At 50.3% G+C, this 20359-nt stretch overlaps 2 protein-coding genes and 1 long non-coding RNA gene across 3 annotated transcripts; 2 read left to right on the top strand and 1 right to left on the bottom strand.

Moving 5' to 3' along the window:
- Positions 1-36: 36 nt before the first annotated feature.
- LOC136457664 (uncharacterized) lies at positions 37-4381 on the top strand. Its single transcript, XR_010759783.1, has 4 exons — positions 37-564; positions 695-774; positions 874-968; positions 4088-4381. It is a non-coding gene; the product is annotated as an uncharacterized lncRNA (long non-coding RNA).
- A 419-nt stretch (positions 4382-4800) lies between these two features.
- Positions 4801-15238, bottom strand: LOC136461454 (histone deacetylase 10, chloroplastic-like). The gene is made up of 5 exons (XM_066460736.1): positions 15130-15238; positions 14891-15042; positions 5473-5547; positions 5060-5161; positions 4801-4936 (listed from the first exon to the last, which is right to left on the bottom strand). The coding sequence occupies exons 2-5, from the start codon at positions 14999-15001 to the stop codon at positions 4901-4903; spliced, it is 324 nt and encodes a 107-aa protein (XP_066316833.1). The 5' UTR covers positions 15002-15042; positions 15130-15238; the 3' UTR covers positions 4801-4900.
- A 1476-nt stretch (positions 15239-16714) lies between these two features.
- LOC136457662 (pentatricopeptide repeat-containing protein At1g66345, mitochondrial) lies at positions 16715-19560 on the top strand. Its single transcript, XM_066457685.1, is given in 3 exon segments — positions 16715-17378; positions 17380-18729; positions 19128-19560. Coding segments are annotated over 2 exon segments (1746 nt in total). The 5' UTR covers positions 16715-16814; the 3' UTR covers positions 18562-18729; positions 19128-19560.
- The last annotated feature ends 799 nt before the right edge of the window (positions 19561-20359 follow it).

Genomic DNA, 20359 nt, shown 5'->3' with positions numbered 1-20359 from the left:
CATAGGTTCCTGCCCATCCGATCCATGTGCCAACGGCTCTGCGTTCCTACAGTACTACAGCGCCACGGCCTCTCCAGGCCCTCCGATTCGCAGCGCAATCCCCATCCAGCCTTCCAGCTCCTTCGTCTCCTGTCCGCGTCGACTCCGACCCCACCTGGCCGCCGCACCCGCTGCCCCCATCTCGTCGCGCGCGCCGCTTCCGTATCCTCCCTCTCCTCGACAGCTCCGCTCGCGGCGTCCGTCCTCCCTGCCGTCGCGCTTCAGCGCTCCGGCGATCCTCCCTCTCCTCGACAGCTTCGCCGGCGGCGTCGGCCCTCCGTGCCGTCGCGCTTCATCGCTCCGCCGCGCGGGCCGTCGTTCAGGTCGACGATTTACTCCTCCCCAAGTGCGCGGGTCCTGCTTTCACGCTCCGGCGGCAGCAGCCACGGCCCGGCAATACTGCGGCTACCCACGTCTCAGTGGAGCGGATGCTTTAATCAGTCACACGCTCCGGCGGCGGCTGGCACGGCCCGGCAGTCCTGCGGCTGCCCCCGTCTCAGGGGAGCGGATGCTTTAGTCAGTCAGGTACTTCCCTGTTCACAAATTTAGTTTCCCAACTTTGATATGACTCCGCTCCCCAGTGTGTAAGCCTATCTCCATTCTATGGTCATCCATTTATGGGTCTTCCTCAGCTCTCTCTGTTTCCTGTCCGCAGTTCCCACCATCACTCGTGCGTGATGCCACCCGCGGCACCTAATCGCAGGCGCGGTCATCCAGCTGCTTCCTCAGTTCCTGGTTAGTAAAGTAGTATCCTATATGTGCGTTCCATGCACCTGCTTTTCCTTCCTTTACAACCGTGACTTTTCCCCATCTTATTAAGTTCACACCTAATAGAACTGCCGTGCAAGATGTCCCTGATGACTTCCCTGTGACTTTCCACATGCCGTCGCAACGCTCGGTGCGCCATCGCCTGTCTGCTCAGCCTCCAGGTATATTACTTTGTTGTTATAGTTTTTAGATTTATTTGTGCTTCAAGAGATTTACTCATGCCTTTGGAACAAAAAAAAAATCTCCTAACTACAGACCTTGCTTCCTACACTGAGATGATGTACCCAGAGGATAAAAAAAAACCTCCATATTGTGCCTTAGTTGTTATCATCTGCAGTCTGTTTTTAGCATCCCTGCTGTAGAATGCAGATAGGTGCTGCAGACCTGCATCTGCCGTCTGCATACTAACCATGGCAGGACATACCTACTGTAATGCTCTACTCAGCTTATTTGACGCTACTACGTGCCTCTGATATTTGCGTCTTCATTTCGTCATCCATATACTAACATGTCAACACGACCTGTTCTGCACTATCTATATTATGCTTTCAAATTTCTTTTTCCCTTGGCACCACCATTTGCCTTCACCGCCAGGTTAGCTCTCTACACAGCCTTCATTCAATGCAGAGGCAAAATTATACACGCTCTATTCAGTACAACAGAAAATCATTATTCACCTGCCCACACCGAAGCGTGGGGCTCCACCTAGTATAGCACAAAATTTCAGAGTGTTTTAGGACCATAGAAATATACAGCACAACAGTTCAGAGTGTAGTTTGACAGAATGACCTGCTGACTAATGGCATAAAACTGAACGAACACTTTTTTTCAAACAAAGTATTGTTGTTGGAGCCTATCACTCAGTCATGTATAGAGCAATACTGAACTTCCATATTGCCAGTGCAAAGAACTCACAAACTGCATCTTTCAAATATTTTTAGTGTGCATAGTAGCAATATAATCAGCAAAAAAAAAAAGATGGGAACAAACGAAGATGCTTGTGGTCTACTCAAAGACAACGATGTAGGCCCCTTTAAAATGCGGAATTTTTTCATGTAAAATGAAATAATTTCTATAAAATTATAGAATGATCTTTCGCAAAATTCATACTTTCCAAAGAGGCCCTCGTATACCGCAAAAAGGATCTTGGAATATGTCAGTTGTGGATTTTGGGACATGGAATATATAATCTTTGATTGACATGTTGCTTTGTTGGGAATTAATGCATACAAAGTATGTGCATGTATATGGAAGAAACTGACGAGACAGGGTTGGTTAAACAGGGAGATCATGAGATCAGATCAATGCAGGTCTGAACGAGACAAACGAGCGCTTGAGTTCAGACTAGCTGATAGCACCTTCGCAGACAGCCTTTATTCCGGTTCGTTATATCATGGAAGGAGTTGTTATCTTGCATGAAAAAAATCCATGAATTGCATAGGAAAAAACAGGATGGAGTGATATTAAAACTAGACTTTGAAAAGGCATACGACAAATTAAAGTGGCCTTTTGTGCAACAGGTTCTCAGGATGAAAGGATTCTCACCAAGTTGGTGTGAATGGATTTCAAAACTCATGACTAGAGGGAGTGTTGCAGTAAAGGTCAATGATAATATAGGACATTTCTTTCAAACTAGGAAAGGAGTACGGCAGGGGATCCGTTATCTCCGATTTTGTTTAATATAGTGGTTGATATGCTGGCTGTCCTTATTTCACGAGTCAAAGAGATGGGACAAATCCAAGGGGTTGTTCCGCATTTGGTAGACGAGGGACTCTCGATACTTCAGTATGCAGATGACACTGTCATCTTTATGGATAATGATATAGAGGGTGTCATCTTTATGGATAATGATATAGAGGGGGCCAAAAACATGAAGCTTTTACTTTGTGCTTTTGAACAATTATTAGGATTCAAGATCAATTTTCATAAAAGTGAGATGTTTTGCTACGTAGCAGCCAGAGCTAGACAAACTGAATACACACACATTTTTGGGTGTGATATGGGGTCGTATCCCTTTTGTTATCTAGGAATTCCTATGCACCATAGAAAACTCATGGATAAGGATTGGAAACATGTCGAAGAAAGATTTCAAAAAAAGCTGAACTTTTGGAGAAGTAAGATGTTGTCGGTGGGAGGGAGGCTAGTTTTGATTAATTCTGTTTTGAGTAGTCTCCCCATATTTATGCTTTCCTTTTTTTGAAGTACCTAGAGGGGTTCTGAAGAAGCTAATTACTTCAGGTCACGGTTTTTCTGGCAGAGTGATGACCATAAGAAAAAGTATAGGTTGACTAAGTGGGAGGTAGTTTGTACTCCGAAAGACTAAGGAGGGTTGGGAGTTTTAAATTTAGATGTCCACAACAAGTGTCTCCAAAGCAAATGTCTTTTTAAGCTAATTAATGGATATGTGGTATGGCAACAAATACTTAAGAATAAATATCTAAGGGACAAAACTTTGACACAGGTTCAATATATGCCTGAAAATTCTCAGTTTTGGGCTAGCCTCATGAGGATCAAGGGGGAGTTTCTCTCGCTAGGCAAGTTTGATCTAGGTGACGGGTGTCAGGTGCGATTTTGGGAGGACTCATGGATAAGATCACGTCCACTAAAATCTTTCTTTCCTGCACTATATAACATTGTTAGGAAAAAAGTGCTTCTGTAAGAACGGTGTTATTCCACGACACCATTAAATGTAGCCTTTAGGAGATCTCTGGTAGGAGTTAATTTACAAGCATGGCACAACGTGGTTGCAATGGTGGTCAATGTACAATTAACAAACCAAAGGGATCATTTTGTGTGGGGGCTACTTCAGAATGGATTATTTTCGGTTAAATCCATGTACAGGGCCTTATTGACAGCAGAAGTTGCACCTTATAAAACTTTTATTTGGAAATTGAAATTACCTCTCAAAATCAAAGTATTTTTGTGGTACTTGTATAAGGGAGTAATCTTAATAAAGGACAATTTTGTAAGGCGGTAGTGGCAAGGAGATAGAAAGAGTTGTTTCTATTCTTCTGACGAGTCTATACCACATCTATTCTTTCCGATTGTTATTTTGCTAAATTTGTGTGACGAACTGTTCATGTTTCCTTTAATTTGTTCATGTTTCCTTTAATTTGATACCTTCAACTAGCATTCACAATTTGTTTACATGCTGGTTAGACGGGATAAATAGGAAACTGAAATCTAAGATTCTTATGGGTGTAAGTGTAATTTGTTGGGCGATTTGGTAACCCGGAACAATATAATTTTTGACAAGGCCACGACATCATTTTATTTGCAGGTTATTTTCGGGGGGACCTATTGGATCAGGTCTTTGTCTCTATTTCAGAAGGAGGAGGATCGCCAAATGATGAAGATGGGATGCAGGAATATTGAGACAACTGCGATGGAGGTGTTTGCAAGACACGGTTGGAGATTTAGTAATAGAATTGCTCTATAGATGTCGAGTTTGAAAACTTGTCTTTTATTTACTTTGGATCAAAACTTTGTGTTTGAGATTACGTGGACCACAGTGTTTGTAATAAGGAACAGTTATATGCATTGGTCGATACAGAAGCTGAGTATTAATATATTTCCTTTTTAACTAGGTTTGTGCTCGTGTATTGCCTCGGAACAGCTAAACTTTTGTATTAAAAACACGGATCGCACGATAAGACAACGATACTGTAAAATTAAATATCAACGTTAAAGTGACATTTAATTAAAAAGACAAAGTTGGTGAAAGAATTTGGGTGGTGCCTTGGTGCCCGTTCAGATTTCATTAAAGTGTTCTTCGGTGTTAAATTTATGGATCGAAATTTTTGCAGTTATAGTAACATTAAAATCATAAGGCGTCTGAATGAATCACCAGTTCATACTTCTCGAGATAATCGCCGAATAAGAAATAACTCATATATAATGCTATCAGTTGTAAGCATGTCGAGTAATACTCTGTCTATTTGCAAGTTCCAACCAAATTAATACTGGCACGACATAGGAGAGGGCATGCACAATTAACATCAGAAGCATGTTAAAATGAAAAAGGGCACATACATAAAGTATTATAGTCTCTGTAGCGTATGTTGATCCAGTCCCTTCAATAAATATCAGACCTTCATCTGAAGCTCAACCCATAGCCTGTAGCCACATGCTGCCACATATTAAGAAAAATGCAGGATTATTTCAAACCTATCTAATAGGTTTTCACCAGCAGAGAAAAGCAACTTCTTATTAGAAAAGTAAGAATAAATAAGGACAACGTGATGACAGGTACCTTTTCGAGTCCAGTGATGTAAGATCTTGAATGAATACGCGCAACATCATCTAGAGAAGTAGGGTTGAAATTTTGAATTTCAAGAACCTGTGAACCACGATGCTGAAAACTAAACAAATGAGATGATATTTAACTTATGAGTACTCGTCCTTTTCTAGTGAAATGCAATTGTACACTGGTATAAGGAAGAAACATGCCAAAGCCCTAGAAGGTTTGACTAAAGGCAGAAGGAACTATTGAAACATACTGAGATAAGATAATGTCCTCCAAGTTGATTGCACATCCTATTTCTTTTTATATAATTCAATTTTAGCATGGTTTCAAATAAAGGTAAAATAAAAAAATAAAGGTGTTTTTTAAGATCAAGTTCTAAAAAATAGTTGTGAATATTCAAAGTAGTATTGTCGGTATACCTTGGGACTAAGCTCCAATTTCTTAAGAGCATCAACTATCGCAAGAACTCTTTTGTTAGATTTTGGATGTGCTTCCTGAATACCAAAAGAAGTGGGAAATATTATGATATAATGCACAGTGCAGATGAGACAACTTATTACATCGTGATTTATATAGTTCTATGTATCATTTTTTCAAGAAATTTGTTGCATAGTGTCGGGTACCAGAAAAAGGGCCCCCCTAAGCAAAAACCGAAAAAATCGCTTAGGCCCTGTCAAAATCAAAGCCAAGAGACAACTATTGGCTACCCCTGGCCTTGTCCGAGGCTACCGGCTCTCCGCCTCGCCCGATGCCTCGCACGAAAGGCCTCGGACGGCCTACCGATTCTCCTCCTCGCTCGAGGCCTCGCACGAAAGGCCTCGGACAGGCTATCGATCCTCCATCTCGCTCGATGCCTCGCACGTATGGCCTTGGACGGGGAACCGATTCTCCGTCTCGCTCGAGGCCCCACACGTAAAGCCTCGGACGAGGTGCCGATTCTTCGCCTCGCTCGAGGCCGGCTCGGCAACAACCCCGTCGCCTCCGCTTCGATCGATCTCTCTGATAGAACGTCACGTCCAATTAATGCGATCAACCACTCCTGCGACATCAGCCAGACGACGGCTCAACACAGCAGAGCGGCCGACAAGACGGGAAGTCGCATCAACATCATGCCGTTCGGGACAGGACAGGGCAGGGGTTATCGGCCGCTGTACTCGGTACTCTGCCCACGACCAACGCCCGCAGTGCACTATGCTACCTAACTCCTGCTCTAGGAATAACGCGGCGTGGGGAGTCAAGTCCGGGCCACTATAGCCTCGGAATCAGTGTACAAGGACCAACTGCTCCCTCTAAGCCTCGACAATCCACTTAGGGTCTCGGCAAGCCTCGGGATTCGTGCCCGCCGAGCCCCCACGACGGCTCGGCCTCGGCACCAACTGAGCCTCGGCTTTTTACGTGGTCAACACACAGCGACCGACACGTCGCCCGCCATGCCCTACGTCAAGCTATCACTGGAGCTCCCATGTCGCACAGGATCGGGTGTGACTGGCATGTCGCCCTAGTGCATCAAGGACAAGGATCGGTCCGTCGACCATGCCGCCACAGTGATAAGCTACAGGGCTCGGAAACTGCCACCTCCGCTCATAGGACGCCACGTAGCGAACGCATGTATCACCCCTGTCCCCCCTTCAACTATAAAAGGGAGGGACGAGGGCCATTTCTAGGGACAGACACAGACGGAAAGTAGACAAAAAACGCTCGGACGAACACACGCTCGACACTCTGTAACACGCATGCTTCCCCGCTGCCTGAGATCAACATCTCAAGCAACCCACACCGCTCCATGTAGAGACTTGGGACTAGCTCCCTCTCTTGCCCTGCTTGTAACCCCCTACTACAAGCACTTCGGTGCAAGGAATGCAAGATTGATCTCTTAGACTGGACGTAGGGCACCTATTGCCTGAACCAGTATAAACCTTGTGCCTCTTTGCATCATCATCTGGGATTAGGGGCACGTAGTATATTTTCACTAGTTGGTTGAGGGCCCGCTAGTCTAAAACACCAACAGTTGGCGCGCCAGGTAGGGGAACTACTGCGTGCCATCTTCATCATCCCGACAAGTTCCGGATGGCAGACCTCGTGCGACCACTGTGTCTCAGCACGATAATCTGGTTCGGGAGCCTAGGGTTCATGTCCCTGGGACATGAGTACGATATGGTACTCCTCTCATCCAGAGCCCCACCGACCATCGACGACGTCACGCCCCAGCAGCCTAGGCGCAGGCGGCGCCCAGGCCACCGCTCTCATTGCGCTCGCCAGGCATGGCACGGGTGGGACCACTCCGACCCCATGCAAGCTCAGGGCGACGCACCACGCTCTATCGGTATCCCATGCCCAGCTGTTGGCACAAGGTCCCTGGTTGAGGATCTGTCTAGCCTAAGCCTGGACACGGGAAAGGCGCTGGTGGCGTGCAGCGACGCCCTGTCATTAAGCTCTGCCCCGCCACATCCTGAGGGGTTGACTCTGGCGGAGCAAAGCCCGACGATGGCACCATCCCCGTACCCCTTTGGGCTAAGGAATGTTGCCACCACCTATGCTTCCGCCTATGCTTCCGCTCACTCAGAACCCTCAGGGTGCCACCAATGCTTCGCTCTCGACCTTAACGCCATGACCTCGACCTACACCCATGCTGACTCCTCGGAGGAGGACAAGGCATGGGCCGAAGCAGACTTCTCTGGGCTCCGTGACCCTGAAGCCATGTGCCGCTTCCTGGCCACGAGCGACTACTGCTTCGGCTACTCCGACTCTGATGACGAAGGCACTTATGACCCCACTCGTGAGTGCTTCCACGTCGAGCTTGGGATGCCGAGCATGGGCGATGAGGACGAAGGGGCAGGTTCTCACTGCCTGCCCCCCGAGGGGGTAGGCAGCGCCGCACGTCCACGCATCGAGCCTCGAGCAGCGCAGAACGAGAACCTTGCCCCCGAGCAACTTCAACGCCTAGACCTAGAGCAGCTCCATGAGCTTCAGGCCAAGGTCGAATAGGACCGACTCCTACTGCAGTAGCTCCGAGACACTCTCGAGCAGGAGCAGCGGGGTCGCGGTGATGGTGGAGCAGCTCGGCAGAGGGCCCACGACGTCCATCGCTGCATCAACAACGACGAAGGGGATGATCAACCCCCTATCTTCCATCGTGCTAGCCAGAACGTCGTGGCGGCAACGATGCTGCTCTGAACAATGCCTGAGCCCTCTACCACGAAGGGGCGACGGGCTCACGTTGAGCTCCGAGACCTCCTTGAGACTGTCGTGGTGCAGCAGGCCGAAAGTTCTGCCTCTCGACGGCGTGGAGGCGCCTCGGAACTTCCCACGGCATTGCCTCGGTAGGCTAGGGAGGCCTCGGTTCATCCCAAGCCTGCTCGGGCACCAACGGCCAATAGGGTCCCCTCGGTGCACGACTGCCTCGGCGACCGACGCGAGGCGTAAGGCGACCACGATGTGGTCAGCAGGCGATGGCACCACCACAACGAGCAGGCTTAGTTTCGGTGGCCGCTACGACAGTGGGGAGGACTACAGTCCTTCTCCTGAGCCGCTTGGCCCTTGAGTTTTTAGCAGAGCTATCCGCGCTGCTCATTTCTCAGCTCAGTTTCGGTAACCGGCCAACCTCACGAAGTATAGTGGTGAGAACAATCCTAAACTTTGGCTGGTCGATTACCGCCTGGCTTGTGAGCTAGGTGGCATGGACGATGACCTACTCATCATACGCAATCTCCCGTTGTTCCTGTCAGACTCGGTGCGAGCCTAGCTCAAACACCTCCCTCCCTTCCAAATCCACCACTAGCGTGACTTGGTAAGGGTCTTCGTTGGGAATTTTCAAGGCACATACGTGCGCCTCGGGAACTCCTGGGACCTCAAGAGTTGTCGCTAGGGGCTAGACGAGTCTCTCTGAGACTTCATCCGGCGCTTCTCCAAAAATGCACCAAGTTGCCAAGCGTCGGCGACTCGGAAATTGTCCAGGCTTTCCTCTCTGGCACCACCTGCCGAGACCTGGTTCAAGAGTTAGGCCAAAACGTGCTGACCTCAGCGGCCGCGCTCCTTGACATTGCCACCAACTTTGCCTCGGGCGAAGAGGCCATCGGGGCCATCTTCCCTGACAACGACGCCAAGGGGAAGTGGAGGGACGAGGCCCCCGAGGCCTCGGCTCCCCGCCTCCCCAAGAAAAAGAAGAAAGGTCACTAGGGGAAGCAAGAAGTCCTCGAGGCTAGCCTAGTCATGGCCCTAGAGTGCAAGAATCCCCAAGGCCCCAGAGGCCCTGGGCTCTTTGACAATATGCTTAAGAAACCCTACCCTTACCACCAGGGCCCGGTGAAGCACACCCTCGAGGAGTGCACCATGCTCTGACGTTACTATGCTAGGCTTGGGCTCCTTGACGACGATGCCAAGAAGAGGGGCTCCCTGAGGCATCCTCTCCTCCTCCTCCTAGAAGCGTTGGGCTGCTCGCCGATGCCCCGAGCGCTATCCCCCCAACGTCAGGGAGATGGTCCAGGGGACCTCACTCCACCTCGCTCTCGTCACCTTCGCCCGAAGAGTTTTTCGATAGTGACAGCGACAGAGACGCCTCCACCGGGAGACCATCCTGCCTCTGCTACCAGTGGCGCTTCTCCAGCTCCTCGCGCTCAAGGATCTTCCTCTTACGCTTTGCCTCCTTGGCGTCCTTCCACTTCTTCTGCGCCTCGACGTGCGCCCGGTTCACCGCCCGCCGCTCTACATCCTTGGGAACGGGCAGTGGGGAGGCTCGCACGTCCCTCATCCCCTGCAGGAACGGCGAACACAAATAAGGGAATAGGGAACGATGAGGAACAAGGAGGCCTCGGGGGCCGTAGCAGAGCGTGCCTTACTAGAGAGAGGTACCCCCATGATGGGCGTATCACGAATGGGGTCAGACCACTGATCCTTAGCCGCCCCTCCACCGTCTCTCTCACCCGACGAAGAATCTCCTCATCGAAGAGGGCGGTGGCGGACATCCGGATGCCCTCAATTGGCTCATCTGGTCTCATGTCGAACAGGAGCCGCCGCCAAGCCATTAGCGGCAGCACCGTCCGGTGGTGGAAGGCTGCCACGACCACAGCTGTCGTAAGGCCACGGCTACATAGCCTCTCCAGCCCCTCTAGGAGCGGCTACAGCTTGGGCTGGTCGACCAGCGGGACAGCGTACCTCCACTTCTCCAGCTGGCTCTCCATGATCTGCCCGGTGTAGGGGGGAAGTCCACCGTCCTTGTTGCAGAGGTAGAACCAGCTGGTGTACCAGCGGCGATTGGATGACGCGAGCTAGGCTAGGATGTAAAGGTGCTGCCAGGCTTGGCGCACTTGGAGAGTGCAACCACCAGCCCTCATCGCCTTCCTCGTGCCCGTCGTGCCTATCAGCTCGATGGTATGCCCCGCCCGGAAGAGATGGAGCCACAGCTCCCAATGGGGGGCAATGCCCAAGTACCCTTCGTAGACGGCGACAAAGATGGTCGCCTGCGCGATGGAGTTGGGGTTGAAGTTGTGAAGCTCCACACCGTAGTAATGTGGGAGCACCCGCATAAATTGGTCTGCCGGTAGGCCGAGACCACGCTTGTGGAAAGACACGAAGCTCATGATGTACCCATCGCGTGGCCTCGACTTCGGCTCGCCCAACGGAGCAATCCACTCTGGCCTGTTGGGGTCGGTAACTGGGCGGAGAAGGCTATCATCGACGAGCGACTGTAGCGTCTCCACGGACACGTCAGACGGACCCCAAGGATCCACCGGGAGGATAACAGGGCCGCTGGCCATTACGTAGTGGAGAATGCGGCTATGGCGGTAAACCTCGCTCTGCCTCTCCCTCTCTCCCTCTCTCCCTCGCCCTTCTCCCTTCTTCTCCCCGGCGCTCTCTATTCCTAGCAATGGCCCGAGGGCAGCAAAGGCAAATGCAGGTAAGGTAAGGAGGGGAGGGGCGAGTCTCATTGTGTATTTATGCAGGAAGGGGACGAAATGGACGGGCGACGAAATCGGGGAAGTTTCCCTCAAATCTGATATAGTTAATCCAGATCCGATTTTACCGCCCACGCGCCCACCTTTTCCTTATTAATCGCTCGCACAGTTATGTCCCATCCGCTGACACCGCGTTGCATCCGAGAAAACCGCCTCAAAAGGCGCACCTGCCATTGTCAGCCAATGGGAGGGGAATATCCCCCACCCGATTCCTTTCAGATGAAGGAACCGGGCACCAAGCCCGTTACGGTCTAGGGGTTTGAAGGCTAGGCCCCCGAGGGTCTCGACGGCCACCCTAGGACAACAGAGTTAGGGACAACTATGGGTGAGCCCGTACAAGGCTGAGGCCTAAGCAAGCGAATGCTCGGGATGCCCGAAGTCGTGTCTGAGACCAGCAGGGAGGTCTTCGAATGGGATCCCACCGCAGGGAGGCGCCGAGCCCCCAGGGCCCATTGAACGGCCCTAGGACCCATAGAGAAGCCCTCTAGTACTTTTAGAGTGCATCTCTGGACCACTAGTCGACCTTTATCGAATGGGGCATGGGCCTCCACTCGGACTTACCCGATAACAGCTCACCGGAAGTGTCACCGCTCGCGCCCATCGAGGGTAGCCTGGCATATTCCACCCCTCCTTCTGAACGAAAAGGATGCACGAGGGTTGCACAAAAAGCTAGGGGAACTCCTGACCACCCTCTCACTCCATGTAGAGGCTCGGGGGCTCTTCCTGTAATCTTGCCGAGACCTAGCGACCTAGGCTCGCACCCGAGGGCTCGGCAAACAACCTCTCCTTTCGAACGAAAAGGATGCACAAGGGTCACACAAAAAGCTAGGGGAACTCTTGATCGCCCTCTCGCTCCGTGCAGAGACTCAGGGGCTCTTCCTACAAATTTTGCCGAGACCCAGCGACCCAGGCTCGCACCCAAGGGCTCAGCAAATAACCCCCTCCTTCCGAACAAAAAGGATGCGCGAGGGTCGCACAAAAAGCCAGGGGAACTCTTGATCACCCTCTCGCTCTATGTAGAGGCTTGGGGGCTCTTCCTGCAACCTTGCCGAGACCCAGCGACCCAGCCTCACATCCGAGGGCTCGGCAAACAACCCCTCCTTCTGAATGAAAAGGATGCGCGAGGGTCGCACAAAAAGCCAGGAGAACTCCTGACCGCCCCCTCGCTCCGTGCGGAGGCTCAGGGGCTCTTCCTGCACCCAGGTCGAAGACAAGCAACCCAAACTCATAGGGAAAAACATGATAAAAGGCACTGAGCCTATTACGGTCCAGGGGTTCGAAGGCTAGGCCCCCGAGGGTTTCAACAGCTGCCCTAGGGCAATAGAGTCAGGGACAACTATGGGCGAGCCCATACATGGCTGAGGCCCGAGCAAGCGATCGCTCGAGACGCCCTAAGTCGTGTCCGAGACCGGCAGGGAGGTCTCTGAATGGGATCCCACCATAGGGAGGCATCGAGCCCCCGGGGCCAATCGAACGGCCCTAGGACCCACTAGAGAAGCCCTCTGGTACTTTTGGAGTGCATCTTTGGACCGCTAGCCGACCCCTATTGAATGGGGCACGGGCCTCCACTCGGACTTACCCAATAATAGCTCATCAGAGGTGTCACTGCTCGCGCCCATCGAGGGTAGCCTGGCATCCTCCACCTCTCCTTTCGAACAAAAAGAATGCGTGAGGGTCGCACAAAAAAGACAGGGAAGCTCCTAATCACCCTCTTGCTCCGCGCAGAGGCTCGGGGCCCCTTCCTGCAACCAAGCCGAAGACCCAGTGACCCGAACTCGCACTCATAGGCTCAGCAAATGCAATAAAACCCCTAGAGGAATAAATCCACTCCTCCAGGGCCTCGGGAGCTACACTCAGTGGGTGCGCTCACGCGCACCCACCGAGGCCTCGAGTACAAAACACCATCCCACTAGGAGCTACCGCGAGCCGAGTCTAGTCAAAACCTCAGGGAGAGCACTCACACTCTCCCTGAGGCTCGAGGGCTACTGTCGGGTACCAGAAAAAGGGGTCCCCTAAGCAAAAACTAAAAAAATCGCTTAGGCCCTGTCAAAATCAAAGCCAAGAGACAACTATTGGCTACCCCCGGCCTTGTCCGAGGCTACCGGCTCTCTGCCTCGCCCGACGCCTCGCACAAAAGGCCTCAAACGACCTACCGATTCTCCGTCTCGCTCGAGGCCTCGCACGAAAGGCCTCGAATAGGCTACCGATCCTCCGTATCGCTCGAGGCCTCGCACGTAAGGCCTCGGATGGAGAACCGATTCTCCGTCTCGCTCAAGACCCCACGCGTAAAGCCTCGGATGAGGTGCCGATTCTCCGCCTCGCTCGAGGCTGGCTCGGCAACAACCTCGTCGCCTCCACCTCGACCGATCTCCCTAACAGAACGTCACGCCCAATTAATGCGACCAACCACTCCCACGACATCAGCCGGACGACGGCTAGACGCAGCAGAGCGATCGACGAGATGGGAAGTCGCATCAACATCATGCCATCTAGGACAGGATAGGGCAGGGGTTACCGACCACTGTGCTCGGTACTGTGCCCATGACCAATGCCTCGCACTGCACTGTGCTACCTAACCCCTGCTCTAGGAACAACGTGGCGTGGGGAGTCAAGTTCGGGCCACTATATCCTTGAAATCAGTGTACAGGACCAACTGCTCCCTCCAAGCCTCAGCAATCCACTTTAGGGTCTCGGCAGCCTCGGGATTCACGCCCGCCGAGCCCGCACGATGGCTCGGCCTCGGCACCAACTGAGCCTCGGCTTTTTACGCAGTCAACACACAGCGATCGACACATCGCCCGCCATGCCCTGCGTCAAGCTGTCACTGAAGCTCCCATGTCGCACAGGATCAGGTGTGACCGGCGCGTCGCCCTAGTGCATCAAGGACAAGGACCGCTCCATCGACCATGCCGCCACAATGACAAGCTATAGGGCTCGAAAACGCCACCTCCGCTCATAGGACGCCGCATAGCGAACGCATGTATCACCCCTGTCCCCCTTCAACTATAAAAGGGAGAGACCGGGGCCATTTCTAGGGACAGGCACAGACGGAAGGTAGACAAAAAAAATGCTCGGACGAACACACGCTCGACACTCTGTAACACGCACGCTTCCCCGCTGCATGAGATCAACATCTCAAGCAACCCACACCGCTCCACGTAGAGACTTGGGACTAGCTCCCTCTCTCGCCCTGCTTGTAACCCCCTACCACAAGCACTTCGGTGCAAGGAATGCAAGATCGATCTCTCAGACTGGACGTAGGGCACCTATTGCCTGAACCAGTATAAGCCTTATGTCTCTTTGCATCACCATCCGAGATTAGGGGCACGCAGTATATTTTCACTAGTTGGTTGAGGGCCCACCGGTCCAAAACACCGACACATAGAAAGGTAAAGCATGGTTGTTAGTTAACACCAACCATTTACATAGATGGTCTAGAACTATTGTATATTGTTCAGAAACTCAGTATTTAAGTTTTTAATCTTTTTTTCAGCAACTCAGTATTTACATAGATGGTCTAGAACTCGGCCAAAAAGTACATGCTAAACTTTTTTTTGTTCCTTTTGCATAGATCAATAGTGATATCTGAAAACAAACACTCGCGGCACGGAGAAAAAGAAAAAGCTCTGGCCATTATGCTGCAGGCATCTTACCAAATGTTGAACCAGCAACAAAAGAACAATACTACTGCTCATCAACCTGATAAAGGAAAGCCCAAGCCCCTAAAAAGAAACTCTACTAATTCCCGATAGAACGATCATAAGAAAAATGATTCTTGCATAATCCACATAGGTCTAGGCAATAAGCAAAATGAATGCACCAACCATGAATTTAAGAACAAGATATGCAAGAATTTCATAATGATTAGAAGAAACCATGTGCATACCATTCGTCTAGGTCCAACTCCAACATCTGCATCCTCCTTACGATACCGCTGCTGCCGCTCCACCTTCCTCAACCCAACTAATGACCTGAGCCACTTCGCCGAGATGCCCATCGCGTCGCCACTCCAGCCGCCTCAGCTGCAGCTGCAGTAACCTAAAGATGCAAAATTTTCGGTTTCTGTTAGCACCAGCACAAACTGCAGCACAATGTCACAGGACAGAGGGGGAAAGGAGTGCTCACATTACTTATTCAGTCCAAATTTAGCCAAGAACTCTACCTACAGATCAGGGGATGCTAGGGGCCACCTGAGGTTCTAAATTTTCAGCATCAGTTGTATCACATGAAACTAACAGCTTCCTTCGTCCTATAAAATGCTTGTTGGAAGTGACGCCAACTGCGCTTGGTAACAACATAATTGTATTAATCAGGTCCAGTTAATGCTCACATCCTAATAGTAAAAAATCAACTTAGCAATAGAACATTCAGAAATGATTTTTGAGCACAAAAGCATATATTTGCAAGCAGAGAGGCAGCAAAACACCTCCAACAATTAAATGATGGATAAAAACCAACCATTTTCCAAATCAGTGCCAAAATAATTAGAGGGCTAATAAGTATTGAGATGCTAGTAATGTTGGACGTACTCACGGCTTAGCAATCTCTGTACAAAATTCAAAACTAGGATCAAGGCCTTGAACAATACAATCTCGAGCTGTATAAAAGGAAAAAAGCATGAGTAAACTGACAGCATAATAACAATTTTTCTTATAATAAACATGTAAACTATTAGACGATGAAACTTGAGAATGCTCTGACCACAAATGGTTGGTCAGCGGCAATCGCCAAAAGATCCTCTCCTGCAAAATTAATTCGAGTTAACATAATAAAATTGATAGAATAAACCATGAACTTCTTCTTTTCAAATTGGTAGGTCACACAACGTTACCGATTGCAGCAAGTTTCTGATTTTTCTTTTCAAACTTCGCCAGTAGGAAAAAGGACGCCCATTTTAACCATAGCTTTAAGCACCTGCAGGAATACAAGATTCAACACTTCCCAGAAGGTCGCAAGGTATAGATTATCATCGACTGGCTCAGGGAAAGGAGAAGGAAGAACCTGCAGGTGGCGACGAGGAGTACAGAGATCCGGCGAGGGCGCCAATGCGCGGCATGGGACGGGCCAGCTAGCGTGGCTCCGCGCGACCTGATGAGGGTCCCCGCCGCAAAGCCTAGGCCGGGGCGGTGAGCAGGACCCCTGAAACCCTAATTTGCTCATCAAAACTTTTTTCCTCAAATTGGGAACCCTAAATCCCGAACAGAGGCATATATTCGTGATTAGTACCTGCTCTGGCATCAATGATGCTGTGCTGCCGCTACCAGGAGGCTCCCCTCCCGCGCTCGCGTCAGCGCGCCCTCGACATCGTCTTGTGCACGCGGCCGTTGCTAGACCGAGGCCCGGCCGGATGCGATCTCCTCGGAGACCGAGGCCTTGGACGACTGCGGCACCGGATGCGCCTCCTGCTGCTGCGGATGGCCGGCGGTCGGAGCCCTGGCGGCCTCACGTCCTGGCGCACGTCGTGGGAGAGGAGTCGCGCGTGCGGGGGAGAGACGGAGTCGCGCGACGGTGGACAGGGATCGCACGGGTCCGTAATTGACGGTGTGCGTCGGGTGCGGGGGAGGGGAGGAGCGAGGAAGCTGCGGGATCGCTCTAGAGATACATAGGAGCGAGCGGCTTTGGTGTCACGCCTGTGGATAAAATAGTTATGAATGTTTTAGTTGCACGGAAAAAAAAAAGACTTCAGAGGTCTGAACTGCCGCAACGATGCTGGGGGACAGGGTGAGGTTGCCACAACGTGGGCTCGCGGCGTGGGTCAGCCCGGCGGCTGATCAGCGCGGGTCGCGCAGCTTGCAACGCTTCTCATTTACATGGCCGTGAACGCCGGCGGCCGCGTGGTCGCGCGGCGCGGCGGCGGTCTCCTCGGTCGCACGCCCGCTTCAGCGCTGTCCACGGCCACCGCACCTACGACGCCTCAACACATCTCCCACTACCTGGCGCACCAGCCGCGGGCGACATGGGAGGCGCTCTCCGCTGCCTTCCCTGCCGACGCGGTGTCCCACGGCCACGTCGATGCCGTTCTCCTCTCCCTTGCCAGGCACCCCCACGCCTCCCCCGAGCCCGTTGCCAAGAACGCCCTCACCTTCTTCCACTGGTCCGCCGCCGCAGCAGCAGCCGCTTCCTCCTCTTCCCCGCCGCCGTCGTCCTCTCACTCGCTCCGGTCCTACTGCCTCCTCGTCCACCTCCTCTCCCGCGCCGCGCTCTTCCGCGACGCCTCCGTCCTCCTCGAGTCAGCCATCTCCAGGTACTTGTCGTCTTCGTCCCCCGCCTCGTGCTTCCTCGACGCCTTCTTCGCCGCCTACGAGGACAGCGGCACGGCCGCCACGACCCGGGGCCTACACCTCCTGGTGCACGCCTACGCGCGGCTGCGCCTTCCCGGGGGAGGCCCTCGAGGCCTGCCGCTACCTCGCGCGGCGCGGCGTGCTGCCCTCACTCTCCGCCTTCAACGCCGCGCTGCACGCGGCGCAGCGCGCTGGGTCGTTCGGTGTCTCATGGGAGGTGTTCGAGCTTATGACGCTGAAGCGGCTGTATGCCAACCAGAGCACCGTCGAGCTTGTCATCGGCGTCCTGAGCCGGGAAGGCAAGCTCGCGCGGACCGTGGCGTTAGTGGAGAGGATCCACGGTAAGAAGTGTGCGCCTGGCATTGTGGCCCACGTTGCACTCACGTTGAGGATGATCGAGGAAGAGAGGGTGGAGCAGGTGATATTGTTGCTGAAGAGGATGCTGCAGAGGAACATTCTCCTCGATGATATTGCTTACTCACTGATCGTGCATGCCTACTGCCACATTGGTGATCTCAAGTCGGCACTCGAGCAATGTGATGACATGGTTCGTCGTGGTCGTCGCCTGAATGGATTCATGTACACTTGCCTCATCAGAGCGCATTGCTGCGAAGGCAGTATGGACATGGCTGCCCAGTTGCTTCAAGAAATGTTATCCATGGGAGCAAAGCCGTATGATGCTACGTACAACCATCTCATTGCTGGTTGTTTCAGACAAGGGATGATAAAGGAAGGCTTGGCCTATTTTGACAACATGCACGAGGAAGGTTTTGTGCTGGACATTGGCAGCTGCAATGAGATGTTAGAGGGACTCTGCAATGCAGGAGAGGCTCGCAGGGCGAATGACCTGCTGACGGCAATGATGGACAAAGGACTTCTTCCTGATCCGGATACATACTTGAACCTTATTAATGGATATGGCAAGGCTGGCGATGCTCAAGGTATTGTCAACATCTACCATGAGATGGAGCACAGAAGGCTTGATCCTGGTGTTGAGGTTTTTACCGCCTTGATCAAGGGCCTTTGCCAGTGTGGAAATTTGAAGGAAGCTGAGAAGTTATTTGCTGTGATGAAGAAGAAAACAGTGGCTCCGACTAGTGACTTGTATGATATGCTTATCAGCGGTTACTGTGAGAAGCGCAATGCTAAGAGGGCACTTTGGTTGTATGATATGATGGTGACCGAGAATGAGAAGCTTGTCCCCTCTGCTGAAACTTTTATGATGCTGGTGAGGAGAGTCATCAAAGTAAAGAATGTGTGTTCCCCTGATAGCTGACCATATAATTAGATGCTGGAGGGGAACTGACGGGCTTAAAGGTTAAAATTAATAGAAGAAGACGGTTATTGTTCAATAAGTTTTCTCTTCTGATATGGAATGACTCTGGAGCTAAAGTTCAGGCAGCAAATGCCCTTATTATAGCATTGTTTGGATGGTTTAGACAATGTATGTTTTCTCTTCTGATATGGAATGACTCTCGAGCTAAAGTTCAGGCAGCAAATGCCCTTATTATAGCATTGTTTGGATGGTTTAGACAATGTATATATATAGTTGACAATTGCATTTTGCCTGTAAAGTTACAGCTTTAGGCAGCTGCCTTTTGTGTGCAGAGATTGCGCATTGGTCCATGGGTTTGGATTGGGAGTGGCATAGGAAACTTTCGCCATATATAACTTTGGAAAATGATAAAAAAGTGATATTCAGAAAAAAATGCATTTCACCTCAAATTAAGGTGAAACAAATTTTGTTTGTTTTCTAAGTTTGTGCATTGTGCTCTATAGGGTTCAAATCAATATTGACACTATAAATTATTTTTAACACCATCTAACAGTTGTCTTCCACAGATTTTAAAGTTCCCAAGACACAGATCTGCTACCTGGAAGGCTGGAGCACCATCTTCACTACAATTGCACTATCATGAGCGTCTGGGACCTAAATGCAGGCCACTGTATGTGGTGTATGTACAGATTAGATCTCATCTGTCAGGTCACCAAATATTGTTCAAGGCAGCAATTTGTTATGGGATAGCTAAAAATAACCTTCATTTACTTGCATGTTAAGTGAAAGAGATAATGTTGAGAATAAAAAAGGATTTTTAGTATTACTTGATCACATGCATGTCTGTGAGTCTGTCCTATTTGGAATTCTAGATCCCATTTACCAGCTATGCTTTGCCTGCATCTGTTCAGCACATAAATTCCAATAGAACTCATGGACAAGTATTTTTTTTGGGTAAGACATTTTTCAACCTCCAACTCGCATTGAAGTTCGATTTTCAACCTTCAACTATGAAACCGGATAATAGACACCCACCAACTATCAAAACCGGACAAATTTGGTCCTCGTCTGGTTTCAAAAGTGGTTTTCTATTTTCTAATAATAAAAATCCGGTTTGATCTCTAGAAGTTCCTAATTAATTTATTTAAATTATAAAAATATGAAATTAGTTCATGTTTTCTTCTAAAGATGTTATATATATGTTGATGCTATATTTAAAATTGTTTTTAATTTCGCATGGAATTAAATTTCGCACGGAATTTGATTTCGCACGGAATTAAATTGTTCGCTTTCTATTCTTTTACATGACAGTTCGCTGCCTTCGTCTCCGCGTGCACCACCTTGCTTTTGGCCAAAAACAACTCGAGAAGCCTGCTGCGAGCGCCAATCCCTGTATTAATGTATACAGTAGCATTGCTATCTCCCGCTGGCATTTATTTTAGATCAGAAAAATATGAAACTAGTACTTTTTTTCTAAAAATGTTCTCTACTTGTTTATGGTCTATATATAGGTATTTGGAATTGGTTTATTTATGTTCCTATTGCTTTATTGCTCGTTGTCACGCTTGTTATTTATTTAAAACAAGTAAGGTCTAAACAATTTTAAATATAGCATCAACATATATATAACATTTTTAGAAGAAAACATGAACTAGTTTTATATTTCTATAATTTCAAAAAAAAAAAAATTACGAACTTCTAGAGATCGAACCTGATTTTTATTATTATTAGAAAATAGAAAACTGTTATTGAAACTGGCCGATGACCAAATTTGTCCGGTTTTGACAGTTGGAGAGTG

Source organism: Miscanthus floridulus, chromosome 6 (genome assembly GCF_019320115.1).
Source record: "Miscanthus floridulus cultivar M001 chromosome 6, ASM1932011v1, whole genome shotgun sequence".
Taxonomy (NCBI): domain Eukaryota; kingdom Viridiplantae; phylum Streptophyta; class Magnoliopsida; order Poales; family Poaceae; genus Miscanthus; species Miscanthus floridulus.
Note: the sequence above shows the minus strand (reverse complement) of the source record. Positions and strands in the feature narration are given on the sequence as shown.

Coding starts and splice junctions, on each gene's coding strand:
- LOC136461454 (XM_066460736.1), bottom strand. CDS start 15,001: ATGGGCATCTCGGCGAAGTGGCTCAGGTCATTAGTTGGGTTGAGGAAG. Junction 5,162..5,472: donor AATTGGAGCTTAGTCCCAAG/GTATACCGACAA, acceptor TTTAGTTTTCAG/CATCGTGGTTCACAGGTTCT. Junction 4,937..5,059: donor ACATCACTGGACTCGAAAAG/GTACCTGTCATC, acceptor AATATGTGGCAG/CATGTGGCTACAGGCTATGG.